General features: G+C 44.5%; 1 protein-coding gene across 2 annotated transcripts in view; it reads right to left on the reverse strand.

Moving 5' to 3' along the window:
• Positions 1–14,229, reverse strand: part of VWC2L (von Willebrand factor C domain containing 2 like) — a 52,547-nt gene that overhangs the window by 24,294 nt on the left and 14,024 nt on the right. The window contains exon 3 of one of the 2 annotated variants that reach the window (XM_075755743.1): positions 7,017–7,146. The exons of the other annotated variant lie outside the window; for it this stretch is intronic. Within the exon in view, the coding sequence (XP_075611858.1) occupies positions 7,017–7,146 (130 nt within the window). The remainder of the gene's footprint in view (positions 1–7,016; positions 7,147–14,229) is intronic. 2 annotated transcript variants of the gene reach the window in all.

Genomic DNA, 14,229 nt, shown 5'->3' on the forward strand with positions numbered 1-14,229 from the left:
AAAGAACATTAGATGACAAACAATCAAAACCACACCCTTTGCAGTCTCAGGAATTTCCTTTTGCATTCAACCTTCCAAACCCATTTTTTTTTCATAGCTGGCCACGAAGCCTCAGTGCACTGGGCTCTGTCATCACACTCTTAAGGCGGCTTCTACAGGTTCTGCAAAAAGGGAAGATGACTCCTGATTTGGGGCAGCATCTCTGCGTCGGCACAGCAGCGCTGAGGAGTCGGCTGTGAAACAACCACCAGCCCCCAGGCGCTGGGCAAGCGCCACCCGAAGAGGAGCAGGTCGTTCCCGTGACCCCTCAGCATGCCATCTGAACGGGGTGCTGCGCTCAACCGTGTACCCGAAAAGCTGGCTGGCTGCCATCAATACTTCATCCACCAAAAACGAAGGGTGACGTGGCTACGCTACGCTACCAGCTTCGGTCTCTGGGACCTATGAAGAGGATCGTGGAGTCCAGCAAAGTCCGGTGAGGGGGATACGTCTTCTTCTTGGCTGGTCACATTCAACTTGCATCTGCACAATCAATCAGCATATTGCATAGACTTTGACTGAAGGGGTTTTAACTGCAATCTTAAAATCTGGCCATTTCAGGAATTCCTGAAATAAATTAGAAGAGGAATTTTATTTAGTTGGTTTTTTTTTCTAAAGGAATTTCCCCATGGCTCCAAACCACTGCTTTCCATAAAGTAAATGAATATGAAGTCTTCTCTTGTCCTCTTGCCACATTTTCTGTGTCATCTTTATCCTGCAACAGTTGTATATAATCAAATGGCAGACAAAACATCCTCTCCCCAAAACCTTCATTTTTTTCCTCAAACTTTTAGTAATTTTTTTCCACACTTCATTGATTTTTTTGCCACTGATCATGTTAGAAGCAGATGCTTTCCAAAACAATGACCTGGAGATGCAGTGATCCACATCTTGCAGCTAAATAACAAGCTATATTTATGCAATAAAGCACAGGTAACTTAATATCCAGGCACTGGATTGTTCCATATTAAAATCTTGGCACTTTTCAAGATAGCCGATAATTTGGAACAATAGAGACCACGTGGGAAAGTTCTTTTTGTCAATAACGGTTAACAACTTGCACTGTGAACCCATTACCTCCACCTAAAATATGATAAATAATTTACTTTTAAATGGAGCCTTTCGTCCCCCCAAAATCCCAAAGGGTTTTGCAAAATAAACACATTGCATTCCCCTCTAAGACAATACCTGGGCATTGATTTGGTTGTCTCCCTGATTTAGAAGGAGGAGCCCTGTTCATTGACTGCGTCGCCAACACCTCATTCTGTGGCATCTAGATTTTCCGAGGAGATCTACTCACCCAAGTGATAATCAGTGTTAGCCCTCCTTTAATTTATGAAAGTAAAGGAAATTACTGAATGAACTTTCACCGAGCAAGACGGGAACAGCCTGGCCTGGCACCAACTCCCCCCCACCTTGTCCACAGCCCTTGGGGACTTAAAAAAATCTCCCGCTTAAAAACCAAGGCATTTCTACCTCCTGCTTGCTAGGAAAAGGCAGCCTCGAAGGTCAGGCCCCGGGTGTTGATCTACACAGCGGCGTGCAAAATTCACTTAGGGACAGACGTAACACGTATTTGTCTGCCAAAGGAAAGGCTGCCTTCGGCTCCGACGGGCTGGGAAAATCCTTGGGGGTTTCTGGGCAAAACACGCTGTGTTACAGAAGGAACAGGCTGGGGTGCAGAATGCTTATTTCAAATTAACTCGAACTGAGAAATAATGAGCAGCAAGTTTATATTCTCAGTGAATAAAGAGAGATGCTTGGGTAAAATGTGGCTTTATATGCATGGAAATAAATTATTATTTACTCGCTTTTGTGCTCATGCCCTCAAAGATGAAGACATTTGTATGGAATTATTAATATTTATAGCATATTACAATAAAAACCCATAAGAGTTTTGCCTGAATACATGCTATTTTACCAAGGTAAAACCTGTTGAAGGTCAAAGGGATCTTTTAATTGAGTGTGGAGAGCAAGATCAGACTCTTTACTTTGAAATCTGTATCAACTGTGATAATTTAAAACTTTAATTAAAGACGTGGTGACAGATTATTTACAAACCGTCTTCCTGCTGCCCAGTATTTCATCACAAATGTCTCCAGAAGCCCACGCTAACGTGAGTAAGCACACTTGCCAGGAAGTACTTCACTGTGGACGTGTTAGCTTTCATCTGTCTTGTTGGGTAACAAATTCTTTTGTTGAGGATTGGTAGCAACCAAAATTAAATTAAAAGCAAAACCAGACCCCAAAACAGAAATGTATAAAGCTTTTTCTGTTCATCCCTCAAGAAAATGAAAGTGCCAAGGCAAAGTCTATTTTAGCAATTGCGTTAATGTATGTGTAAATGGGTGAAGGCGCCTTTGAAATGCTCTGAAAAGAATTTCACACTTTAGAGAAATTTAACAATTCTATTGTGGCATTTATTGGAAATTCTAAATTAATTTCCCCGACACAGCTGTGCCATAAAATCCCCCATGATGATGAATTTTTGCTAATGTCGAGATTATTTCTGGATACAATTCTGAAGGAGCACTTTGTAAAGTCAGGGGATCCCTGTGCTGCCCTCTCCTTGCCTCCACTCACCTCCAGCCTTTCCCCCAGCAGCTGCGAGGCTGCTAATTTGAAATTGCATCTGTTTTTTTCTTCCACGGAGCAGCGAATGGGGCACAGACGCACAAGTGGCATGAAGCTGAGCCCTCTTAGAGCAGCGGGCAAAGGTCAGCGTGTCGCTAACTCGGCGCAGCGTTGGGGGGAAGGACCTCCAAGGGGAGGGCGCTCCTTGATGGAGCACATCTGCTCACCCCCCCTCAAAGGGGACATTGGGAGCGGGTGGGTTTGGCTCTGAGCAAACAGCACCGGGGAAGGTGAAACGCAGAGTTTCCCCCTTTGCACACAGCAGTAGGTGAGAGCTGCTCCAAAGTGGCAAAGAGGAGGAGCCCATTTAATCTGGATCACAGATTAAACCAGACTGAGAGATGCGAGTGATGATACACTGGGGATCCCTCCCATCCCTGCATCCTGCATCCTTGCCAGACCATGTCCAAAGGGCTGAAGGAAACGTAAAGAGCAACCTCACAGCGATACATAAGGAAGGGCTTTAAAAACCACACGTCCCACCAATAACGAGGCTCAACCTGCAGCAGGGATAGATTTATGGGGAGGGACAAGCAGAGGTTTGGAAATGAAGAGTGCAAGGGCAGGTGAGAAGACCCAGGGGAGGGTAACACCACACAGGCACGTCTACAGCCCCGGACACAGGAGGATGGGGACCTCGTGGGGGATTTTTGCTCGCAGAGACTTTGGTGTAAGCAGAGTGGATGGATTCTTGCTGAACTGCAGGAGAACCTGGGGGCAGGAGGGACAGCACAGGTGGTGGCAGCCACGAGCTTGATTTTAACAGTGATAGGCGAGTTTTAGACCCCACAGAGGAGAGAGTTAACAATAGCTGACACACTTTTGTCTGGAGAAGTCACAATGACTAGAAACAACAACTCGGGGCCATAATTCTGCGGTCTGTCACTACCAGGAAACGTGAAATCCAGTGACCTTTCATCTCCATGACAGAAATGCTGCGCAGCACCTGGAGCCATCGCCCTTAAAATCCACTCTGACAAATCTGACGATGGGACATGAAGGAGACAACGTCCTCTCCCTCCCTTCCTCCCCCCCAAATTTTAGCCTCCCTCCGCCTGCTCTGCATGTAATGCGGTATCCCCCCGCTGAGCAGAGCCAGCTTTGCACGAGCTACACCACATTTAGCAAAGCACAAGATAACAATTCTATTTCTTTTGACAACGAGGAATAAATCTCCAAAGCCACTTGTTCAGACTGCTCTTAAATGATGGTAGAGGGAGGGAAATTGATATTGGCTTTTTATGAATCTTCAGGTCAGGTATGTTAGAATCAACAGATTTTTGCATTAACCTCACTGCTTCACAGCACTTTTGCCCTTGGCAAGACATAATTAAGAAAGGCATGAAAATCTATCTGAATGTATGGAGAGGAATTATTCTCCTGTTAATGGCAGCAACAGCTAAACAAGCAGGCAAGCCACGCTGCTAGCAGAGTACAGCAAACGAGGCAGGGCTGTGGTTTACCCTAAACTGAGGATTTTCCTTACCAAAATTTTAAGGAGTAGCTTTTGAAATGAGGATTTGCATTACATGTTGTTGTGAGGATTAACTTTTTTTTCCCTCAACATCTGTATCCCTGAAGGTCTTCTGTTTGCCAGTCTAAAATGATGAGCACAGGGACGGAGACTAAGCTAAAATCTTTTCATCACATCAAGACATGGCACTGTAACTATCTTCACCACTTTGGTAGAAAGCAAAAGCTACTGGATGGAAGGAAAAAAACCAAATAAATTAAAGAAAAAAGGGGGTTTCAGTCATTTAAGTGGGTCTGTCAGCTTGTGTTATCTTCATGCATTTGTGAAACTGAGCTTTAATTGACTCGCTGCAGTGGATTGCTGAAAGATAAAATCTTGACCTCAAGATGAACAGACAGCTTAAAGCGTTGCGATCCTCATTCATTAGGATGTGTCAGAGGGATTCAGAGGGGAAAGGGACAGCAATGTCTGTTACTCTTTCACATGAAGTTCCCAAAATGTTAGAGGGAGGCGAAGGGTGCATGCCATACTCGGAGCCACATCCAAGAGCAGTAACAAAATTTGCTCATCGGATTCCCTGTGACCAAGGAGACTATCCTGGTGCTTTCTAATTTCTATCACTCCATGAATTCTATCATCTCATTTGCGAAGGATAAAGCCGAAACTACAAGCATTGTCCAACTCTTAGCCAGTCAGCTCCAGGTGCAGCAGGAGGAGCAGAAAGCTGCCAGTCAAGGGGAGGTCTCATATCTCATCCGTACAGCCAGGCTGGGACACAAGGAGGGGTTCAGCTCCCCTCCACAGTACCTCCCCATGTAGATATGCTCCTCGATCCCAAGGAACAGCCGTGCCACCGCGCCGCCTCTCCCCTTCATCCACCACTGGCTCAGAGCTGTGCTGCAAGCCCTGGTCTCCCTGGCCCCCGAGATCCGGATCCCCAAGGCATGCAGGCTGCTCTTAAGAGGACGGCGAGAAATACTTCCCTGCCTAAAACAGGTTTTACAGAAATTGATATTTGTGTCTCTAACAGATGAGTGAAGAGAGGAGTGGAGAAATTTGGCAAAACCACAGAGGAAGCCTTGTCTTCTAGTTGAGGGTTCCAATCACTGCGCTGTGCCCTGGAGCCGCTTCAGCAGATCGCTGATTGTCCTTCTGTCCTCCTGTCCTCGTTCCCATCACCAGGAGCTGCTTCTTTCCCTTTCCTCCCGGTTACCTGGGCACTCTGACTGGTTTTGGAAGAAAGATGCTGCCCACTCCCGGTCACCAGGGATGTTGGGGACTGCAACACAGAAAGCCAGCGACCCCCAAATTGGGAAGTCTGGTTACTGGGGGAAATGGTCATGGTGGTGAAGGGCTGGTAGGGAAATCCAGCAGCTCCTGGAGCTGTGTGAAGCCACCTTTGAGTCTGCACTCCTTGGAAGCCTGAGTGATGCTCAGATGGGAAACAGATGGGAAGAAATCAGCAAGTACTTCCACCCTAACCGAGAGGGGATTCAGCATGGTACCCTATACACGATGGGAACACAGAGGCCAAACACACACGAGCGGCATTTGTTCGGTGTAAATGAACCAGAGCTACGGTGACAGGCACGGCGATGGCCATTGTTACCCCTCCCGGTCATCAACCCAAGATAGCAGTCTTGTTGAGTGCGATGGGAAACCTCACAACCAAGCACAGCAGGCCATATGCAAAGGCGGTGGATAGAGCCGGTTAACATACCTTGTCTCTGAGGTTCATCAACAACAGCAGCAAACCAATGACATTTCCTATGAACATTTTCTGCTTTTCAAAAGAAACATAAAACTCTAAAGGAAATCCTTTCAAAATATTTTTGAGTAAAAATCACAGTTTAATATAAACCTCAGAGGTTCAAGTAGTATTTTTGGTATTATTTTCCAGACTGGTCTTAATTTTCCCAATTCCTTTAGTAAAAGTATTTTGCATTTGCAACTCTCTGCTTTTTCTCTGTCTTAAAGAGCAGAAAATGTGTTGAAAATGTTATTTCTTTGTAAACATTTTCATTTAGATTCAAAAGCAACCATTACTCTTACCAGCAGCCGTGATGTATGTAAGAGGAAATACATATGGATAGTGAATTCTAAACACGAGAAGATGAGTCTAAGTAGCCATTTCTTCTATGTTAAGAAAGCCATGAAGAAGTTTATGTGAAGCTAGCTCAGCTTTTAATCTGTCTTCATATCCACGTTAGGAGAAAGGTGCTTTTCCAGAGACATATGTGTGTACGGGCTGCGGTACAAGGCCGGGGAGACCTTCTTGGAAAAAGATTTATTTTCCAAAGAGGTACTTTCAGTCATCCCAAAATCTTTCTTGAAGGTATTGCTGAATCAGACTCCAATTCATGAAACCGTTTCAGCAGGACAACCAGGGCCAACACTATACACACAGACTCCAGCACACTACTAATGATGTTACAGGCTTGGTAGATGTTCCACCCCCGTGGAAGTTTTGCCATTGATTTTGGTGAGTGTTCCCCTGGTCTTAGGTAATAACCATTGGTTTCTCAATTTAGGGACAAAGTCTCTCTCTTATATACTTGATTTCATGTTAGACTAATTATGAGAAAAAAGCAAAGACATGAAAAGACTGTCCCTGATATGAGGACTCACTCCTACAAACCCTTACTCAAGTCAGCAATCCCACCAGCTTCAATGAGAAGACACAGGCCAGGAAGGGCAGCCTTGATTTTCACAGTTGCCACCTCGTAACTGAAGCCCACGCACAAGGAGAAGTAACAGCCCCAACACCAGCCTGCGCTGATGGAAGCAAATCTCCTGGTGATGCATCGGTAACAACATTTTAATGTTTCCTTTATATCTCTTTGTTAAAGCCAATACAGTACTTTCTTACCATTTTTGCAGACAGGACAACACTGTTCTGGTTCATAGACTGGGTTGACACACTCGGGAACTGCGCAGTCTGCTACAACACAGTGAACTTCATTGCTGGGCTCGCAGCGACACCATTCGCATGGCGAGGGCTAGGAACAAATCTAAAATTAGCCCATTTCCTACCGTAGCTCACAAGTTTGCAACATTTCTATCTTGCCATAAGATAAACACATCAGCGTTTAATACCTCTTGACTGCATTCATTCAGCATGGGTAATACAAATTAACCTAATAGGACAAAATAGCAACATCTGAAATAGGCAACCAGAACATTGGAAAAAACAATGAGCATGACACTTGCTTTCCCAGAGAGGGTGTGGGGTTTTTTAGCTTTCAGGAGACTTTAGGTCCCTTTGTGAAAAAGACCGAGCTGAAGCCACTAGGTCGTACCTCTGCTCTACCCATCTGTTGTTATCTTACACATTTACTGGGAGCAGAGCAGGATTTTTGGAAGGTCACGAGTGGTGGTTCATCCCAGGAAGAGAGGACAGGGTGATTTCCCAGGTCATACTCATATCTCACGTGGACCACTACTTCCAGCAACCCCCAAGAAGTCGGTAAGGTGCTGCTGGGGCGGCCTATCCATCTGCCAGCCTCTGGATGTGCTCTTATTCTCGCTTTTCAGCATGGAGGCCAACAGTGGTGTTCTTGGAGGGGCAAAACCACTTTCTTCTGTGTTTGTGCAGCACCTGCATCAGGGCTCTATAAGCACTCCCATAATATAACTATTAGATCTGGCCCTGGCCCCACTCCTGCCTATTTCAACACGGTTTGTGAGCAACTGCCTCACACAGAATATATAAATAATTAAGAGCCTGAATAATTCTGCTGAAGTCAGGGAGTTCTGGATTAAAGCACCCAGCTAAGTGGTTTCGTTTCAGCTCCATCAATTCAAACAGGAATCTCTCTCTACCTCGAAATAGTAGAGCGTTGTCACTGTCTCGCCCTCTGAAAAGCTGTAGAACTCTGTTGAAAAATAGGAAGATCAGTGTTTTAAGGTTTCCAGTGTCCTTATGTGTGTGCAAGTGTGACGAAAGCATGACAACAGAGCTAAGAAAGGAGAATAAGAGGAGAATTTGAAAGGAAAATAGCTTCCTTTCAGTACCCACAGGTTCAATACATAACTCCCAATTCCTCAGCAATAGTTGATCCATCACTAACACTTGAATGAGTAAATGTGGGCATTGGAAAAAATTCTGCTTTCTGTTGCATTGGTGGGAATCTGCAGCAATGGGAATTTTTCCATATTAAAAAAAAAAAAAAGAAGAGTGAGATGCAAAGGAAAGGATTCATCCCCATGTGTTTCAGAGTCCAGTGATGTGTCACTCATTTCTACAAGACAGATACAACCTGTGAGGCCTGGTTCTGGCAGGTAAAAAGCTTTTCAGTTCACCTCTAAGAAGCTCCATATGTCTTGAGTCAAATAATTTATTCCCAGGAAATTCATTTCTACCTTAAAATGCACTAATTAAAGCTTCTCTTGCTTTGTCTCAGCATCTGCAGTCTATAATTCCCATCACCTCTCATTTGCTCACGGCTTTGGCAATTTAGATAAAATCAGCACTCCTTGAGCAAGGGAAGAAGTCTGTGGAGGTGGAATTCCTCTAATTATCTTTCCTCGTTCAATCCTGCTTTGATTTCTGTCTGAAGCAGCAGGAATCTAAATTCATTTGACTGACATTTCTTATTCAAGGCTATTTAATAAGAAGAAACAATACAGAAGAAAACAGACAGAACTATTTGCTGAGGGATCAATAAGAAAATTGCTGCTTTGTTTTTACTCATTTTAATCGCTAATTATACGGAGCAGTAGAACTTGATCTCGTGATTTGTGGAGGCTCTCACTGACGTATCCTTCAGGACTTGTCCCCATCTTCACTACTCCAGTGGCTGCAACACTAAGAAATACGTGATGCGTTTCCAGGACTGCAGCCCAATCTACTGCTTAAAGATGATCAACACAAGTAGAAGATGCCCCTGAACGACTCTGCAACTGAGTAAATGAGACATGACATACACATCTTTTGCTTTTGCGTTGTTGGTGTAACCTGAAAATGACACTGTAATAAACCATGATGTTGCTTGACACTGAAAGCAGCTTTGCTAGAGGGAAGAACCGCACACAAAGAAGGAAAGCACACCTCAATGGTACAAGGAACGAGAAGCCAGCAAATGAAAAGGCTGCTTTGGCACGAATGACAAGACTTTTCACAGCCACCTCCCCTTTCCCATCTTATCAAGTTCAAGGTACCTGGCCTAGCCTCCAGGATCTTCCTCTATCTATCTGACCGTTTGGTTCACTTGCCAGTGCCCCTCACTGTGGCTCTTACCCAGCCCCTCACCTCCACGGGTGACTCCAGCCTTCCTGCCCGCTTATTTTATGAATGTCTAGGTACTTTCTCCCATAAGATGTGCTCTGGGATCTGATTTGCAAACACCTGCCCTTTCAGAAAGGATTTTGCCCCAAGCACAGTGATTGAGCATCTTCTGCTCAATGTTGTCTGTGGGCTCTGCATCCCAGCTATTGATTTCCCTGGGGGTACCCTTCTTGTATAGGACAACTATAGGACATTGGCCCAAAAAGATCTCTATTTATCTACATAGGCAGTAGGTAGACCAAGCGGTGGAATGATGAACTGGGAATCAGTGAAGAACAGTGAACCAGTGAAAAATGTCCCAAAGATTTGTTTCCTGATTCCTGATTTAAAAATTTATCCCCCGTGGAAGAGGGGCGGTTTACACTTTTGTAGCCACTGAAGTTCAAACACGGGCTAACACCGGTTCCTGAAAAGAAACTCTGATCCCTACTGAAAAACAAGGTTGAAAAAACACTTCTGAAGTATGAAGGAGAGAGGACACAAATCAGAGGCTATGCCATTCCCACATGGACAGTGCAAACGTTTTACTGGTGTCCCTTAAACTGATATTCTGGAAAAAGTGTTAAGATTAAAGGATCGTAAAAGGCTTGGCCAAGAAGATGATTTACTCACTCCACCTGTCCAAGGTAGAATAATCTCTTAGAAGACTTTGCAGCAAAGGATTTGCTAGGAAGGATTTCAAGAGATATCGGTGTGGGAACATTCTTCTCACCATTGTCCAAAAGGAAAGGACGTTCATGGTGCCCAGCCACAACACAGACACGTACCCACCCAAGAACTGCGTGGTTCCTTTCTGTTCGAGGCATGTTTTAAGCAATGGATCTATCATAAAACCAGGGGAGTGAACTGGGTCCTTTTGTACAGTACAGCATTTTGACTTGGGAAAACTGGTACAAAGCACCTGAATTTTTTTTTTTTTTACCCAATTTTCACTTACAATAGGGCTGACAGCAGAACTAGTCAGGAAATACATTCTTTGATGTTATTGTCAGTGCAAGGGCCAAGTCACGCCAAGTTGGTGGGAAGCAGACGTGGCCAAAATCTAACCACCATTTGAGAGAACAGATGAAGTGGGACACAGAGAACAAAGGACCTTCTCAAGCTCAGCACTGATCCTGCTTGACCTCTCCTTCTGCCAGTCACTTCAAAGAGACCAAAGAATCACAAGGATTTGGACCCTAAACACCCCCGTTTATAACCACACCTGAGATCATGGCCCAACTCCTATCTTTCTTCTGTTCTACTGATCTCAAGGAGGACCGTGACCCCAGGTTTGGCTGGGAGGGCAAGTTCATTCCCTGCTTCTACCAGGGTATGGCCCTGTCCCACATAGTGGGGCAGTCGGAGGAAGGAGCCAGCACTCATCTGGTTGAGTGGCTGGAAAACCTTAGCCTCAGGTGCTGTCAAATGAGAAACATCTGCAATCAGCAGAGTTTATTAACAAAGAAAGAAGGAAGGAAAATTGAAACAGAGAATAGAGAATTCGCATGGCTAATAAAGATTTTATGTGCACGAGCACATAATGATAAAGTTGATAGATGATATAAACAAACAAACGAAAAAGGCAGCAAAGGAAACAGAATGAGAAACAAGATACACCCTGAGCAGGGGAAATGAGGACACCAAACCAGATGTGGATACTGTATCTCCTAATCTTCACTCTCGCTCCCATATACACACCAGCTCCCCACCATTTTCACCCTCTCTTTGGAAGCAAACATCCGCACATGTAGGAATTACGCTGCTAACATCATCCGGCTACTCCTCACAGTGATAAGGGGCTCCCTCTCTTAAAGGGGTTGGGCAACAGGTGGGTCCTTCTTTAGGTTTCATACAGACATTTCATGCCTCTGACAGGTCTACACTCGGAGGGCTCCAGCAGAGCCTCAAGTCATCCAGAAGGACTGGTGGGTAGACAGAGAGGTTGCATGATCAAACAGTTCTTCAGGAAAATAGCCTGACTCTTCCCAAACTTAAAGGAAAGGTGGAAAAAAGAAAATGGAAAATTGAATTAAAATCTCAGTGTCTAAATCTACTCTTTTATGCTTTTGTACAGCTGAAGAGATCTGAATCAAACTTTTTTTTTTAGACCAAGGCAGCTGGTACAATCACACAAATAACTGACACACAAAACTTCAAGTTTTTAGGCAAGATCTTGCTTTACTTGCGACATCTCATTTAATTATAGAAACTCTTGTTGCACTGAACTTCACCTGTATTTCACCCTTTGCTCGTCTTGTCCACAACTACAGCACCCTAAGCCACCTCTCTGCTGCCCCAAATATGTGAAAGATTTTTCTGTAACATGCAGATTGCCCTGCAAGAGCTTATTACTGAGTAGTGGGTATTCTCCTGCATGAATGGAGGAAGCATATATATATATATATGAAAGATTATTCCGCAGCCCTCTTCTTCCCTGCCTCCAATAAGGATCTCTCCGTCTATACCTCTGCTTGTCACTCACTCTCAGCTGCTGCTACATAAACATCTCTAGAGAGGTGGAAAGGGAGTGATTTACCTAAGACAAACAAAAAACTCTGAAGATGACATCTGATTGATACTTTTTCTTTACCTGTTTGTTCTGTCAATCAGAAGCAATTTTCCTCAGAGTTTTTGCTCTGCTGTCACATTCACCAGGCTAACCGTGGTTTCCAAGCACACTCATTTCAGTCCTATACGTGGGCTGTCACCCAGCTCAGGAGAGGTCTCAGGTCAAGTGTTAAGGCTGCAGTCTCCTGCGATTAGCTGAGATTAATCCAGCTGGCTTCACTCATACTCGGGGTTTGCGGCTCGTACCCCTCCGGGAGCTGGGAGGTGCCCATTTCCCAAGCCGGTGCCCATTTCCCAAGCAGCCTTTGGAGAGCAAAGTGTGATCTGGCACCTAAGTACGGCAAGAGCCAGTGGATCTTGTATCATTAGCACACGCTATAAACAGGCATGTTACTCCTGAAGACTTCCCGCTCTGTGAATTTAGATGCCAGCTCCAGATCTCCTCCAGGCATGTTTAGCACAGCCACTTCCCGAGACTTTGGACCTCTCCTTACCTTTTCAAGAAAAGACTTTAAATTGTGTGGTACTTTCTTCGTACCTGAGTTTTCAGCCTCATGGAAGACAGTTTACATCTCTGCCGGAGCTAGCATACAGGTTGCTCAAAGCTACTGCAAATTCTTGCAACTGCCCTCCAAGTCATCTGTGCTGAGATCCAGTTATCAGGATTTATTGGGCTGCTCTCTTCCCCCTCCTTCCTACACTCTCCAGCTAAGCTTGAAGAGGGTATTGGAACAAGAATATCCCATAATCCCATACTCGAAGACTTAATCTCATTGACTAGGTGCCATGAAGTGGTCACATAAGGACCGTGTCCTCGTGCTGCCTGACTATCGCACAACAGCCCTCCACCAATTACACACAGCTACTAGCAAACAACTACAGAGCAATACAAACTTTACAACTATATCACAAATACTTGACATTTCTTTTGAGGAAGGAAATAGAAAAGCTTCATGTAAGTGTTTACAACCATCTAATCACGTTACAATAGTCACGTACTGATCATGCAGAGGCTTTTTTGAGTTAGTAGAAGGCACTCTAAGTACTTGCACTGAATTGAATAGACCTGTTATTGGGGCCTGTGATGCTTTTCACAGTCAAATAGGTATATTTACAAAATGAGCACAATGATTGGAGAAATCTGTGTGGTTGACTGGAATTTGAAGGAGTGTATAACCAATAAATTAAGCCACTGTGTTTTCTTTCTGAGCCCCACGGAAACCCAAGGATCCATCACAGCAGAGCAAATACAGAGCAGATGCCAGGACTCTTGATATCACCGCAAACCTTAATCAGGCACGTTAGCTCCCACCTCCTTTAAACACCAGAAAGGAAATGGTGCATAAGTATATGCTTTTTCTAGATTATATTGCGAAGGGAAAATATGCAGCGTAGTTTTACTGAATACAGAGTTGCAATGCTATCTCCCCTTTTGAAAACATGTTAGAAAAAGAAGTGCAAACCCCGTAAGAAGAAGGAGATGCCATCATCTCCATTTCTACTGATGTCAAGGTGGTTTTGAATGCAGTAGATCTAGCCTGGTACTTCTGCATGCCTTGGTCAGTACCTCGCCTTAGATTCGGATCCACTACCTGTATCTACGTGCACCTCCTGCCTACACGTCCCCGGGAAGGCCTAGATGCGTCCCATCCCCTGCCAATGCTGGAGTCCAAGGGAAGGAAAGCTGAAAACCATCTCTGCTGCCAATCTCTCCATCTTTTAGTTTTCAAGAGAGTGTGTGCCAGCGCTCATATGGATAATCACATTCAGCCTCCCCCCTCAGACAGGCTCGACTGATGGCATCCTGTTCTACGCAGATAAAACAGCAGGAAAAGCAGAGCAATGGAAAGCGAAGTCTGTCAAATTGGGCACTTACATCTTAAGAGTAGCTGTAACTTTTAATGACGCTAAGGACAATGACAATTCTGATGGAAATGGTTTTTGTAGCTACAGTTTCAGGTGGTGAATTTATTGGCAGGAAGCAAGAAAGGGAAGAAAGTTAAAAAGGACCTGATGAATAAAATCGAAGGTAAAAACGGTTTCCGCATTACGGCTGAGGTGGGAAGTCATAAACCAGGGGAGATGAATAAAAAAGAAGCCGGGATAGCATTCATCGAAGATACTCCTGGAGTCGAAATTAGAATCATTTTCATTGTTATTGAAATTGCCTGTGATCTCAGGCAGATTAGCAGGAGATTGCAGGGAAGTTCAGAGAAAGCTTTCAACTGAGAAATTTTGCAGGTGC

This window comes from Balearica regulorum, chromosome 6 (genome assembly GCF_011004875.1).
Source record: "Balearica regulorum gibbericeps isolate bBalReg1 chromosome 6, bBalReg1.pri, whole genome shotgun sequence".
NCBI classification, from domain to species: Eukaryota; Metazoa; Chordata; class Aves; order Gruiformes; family Gruidae; genus Balearica; species Balearica regulorum.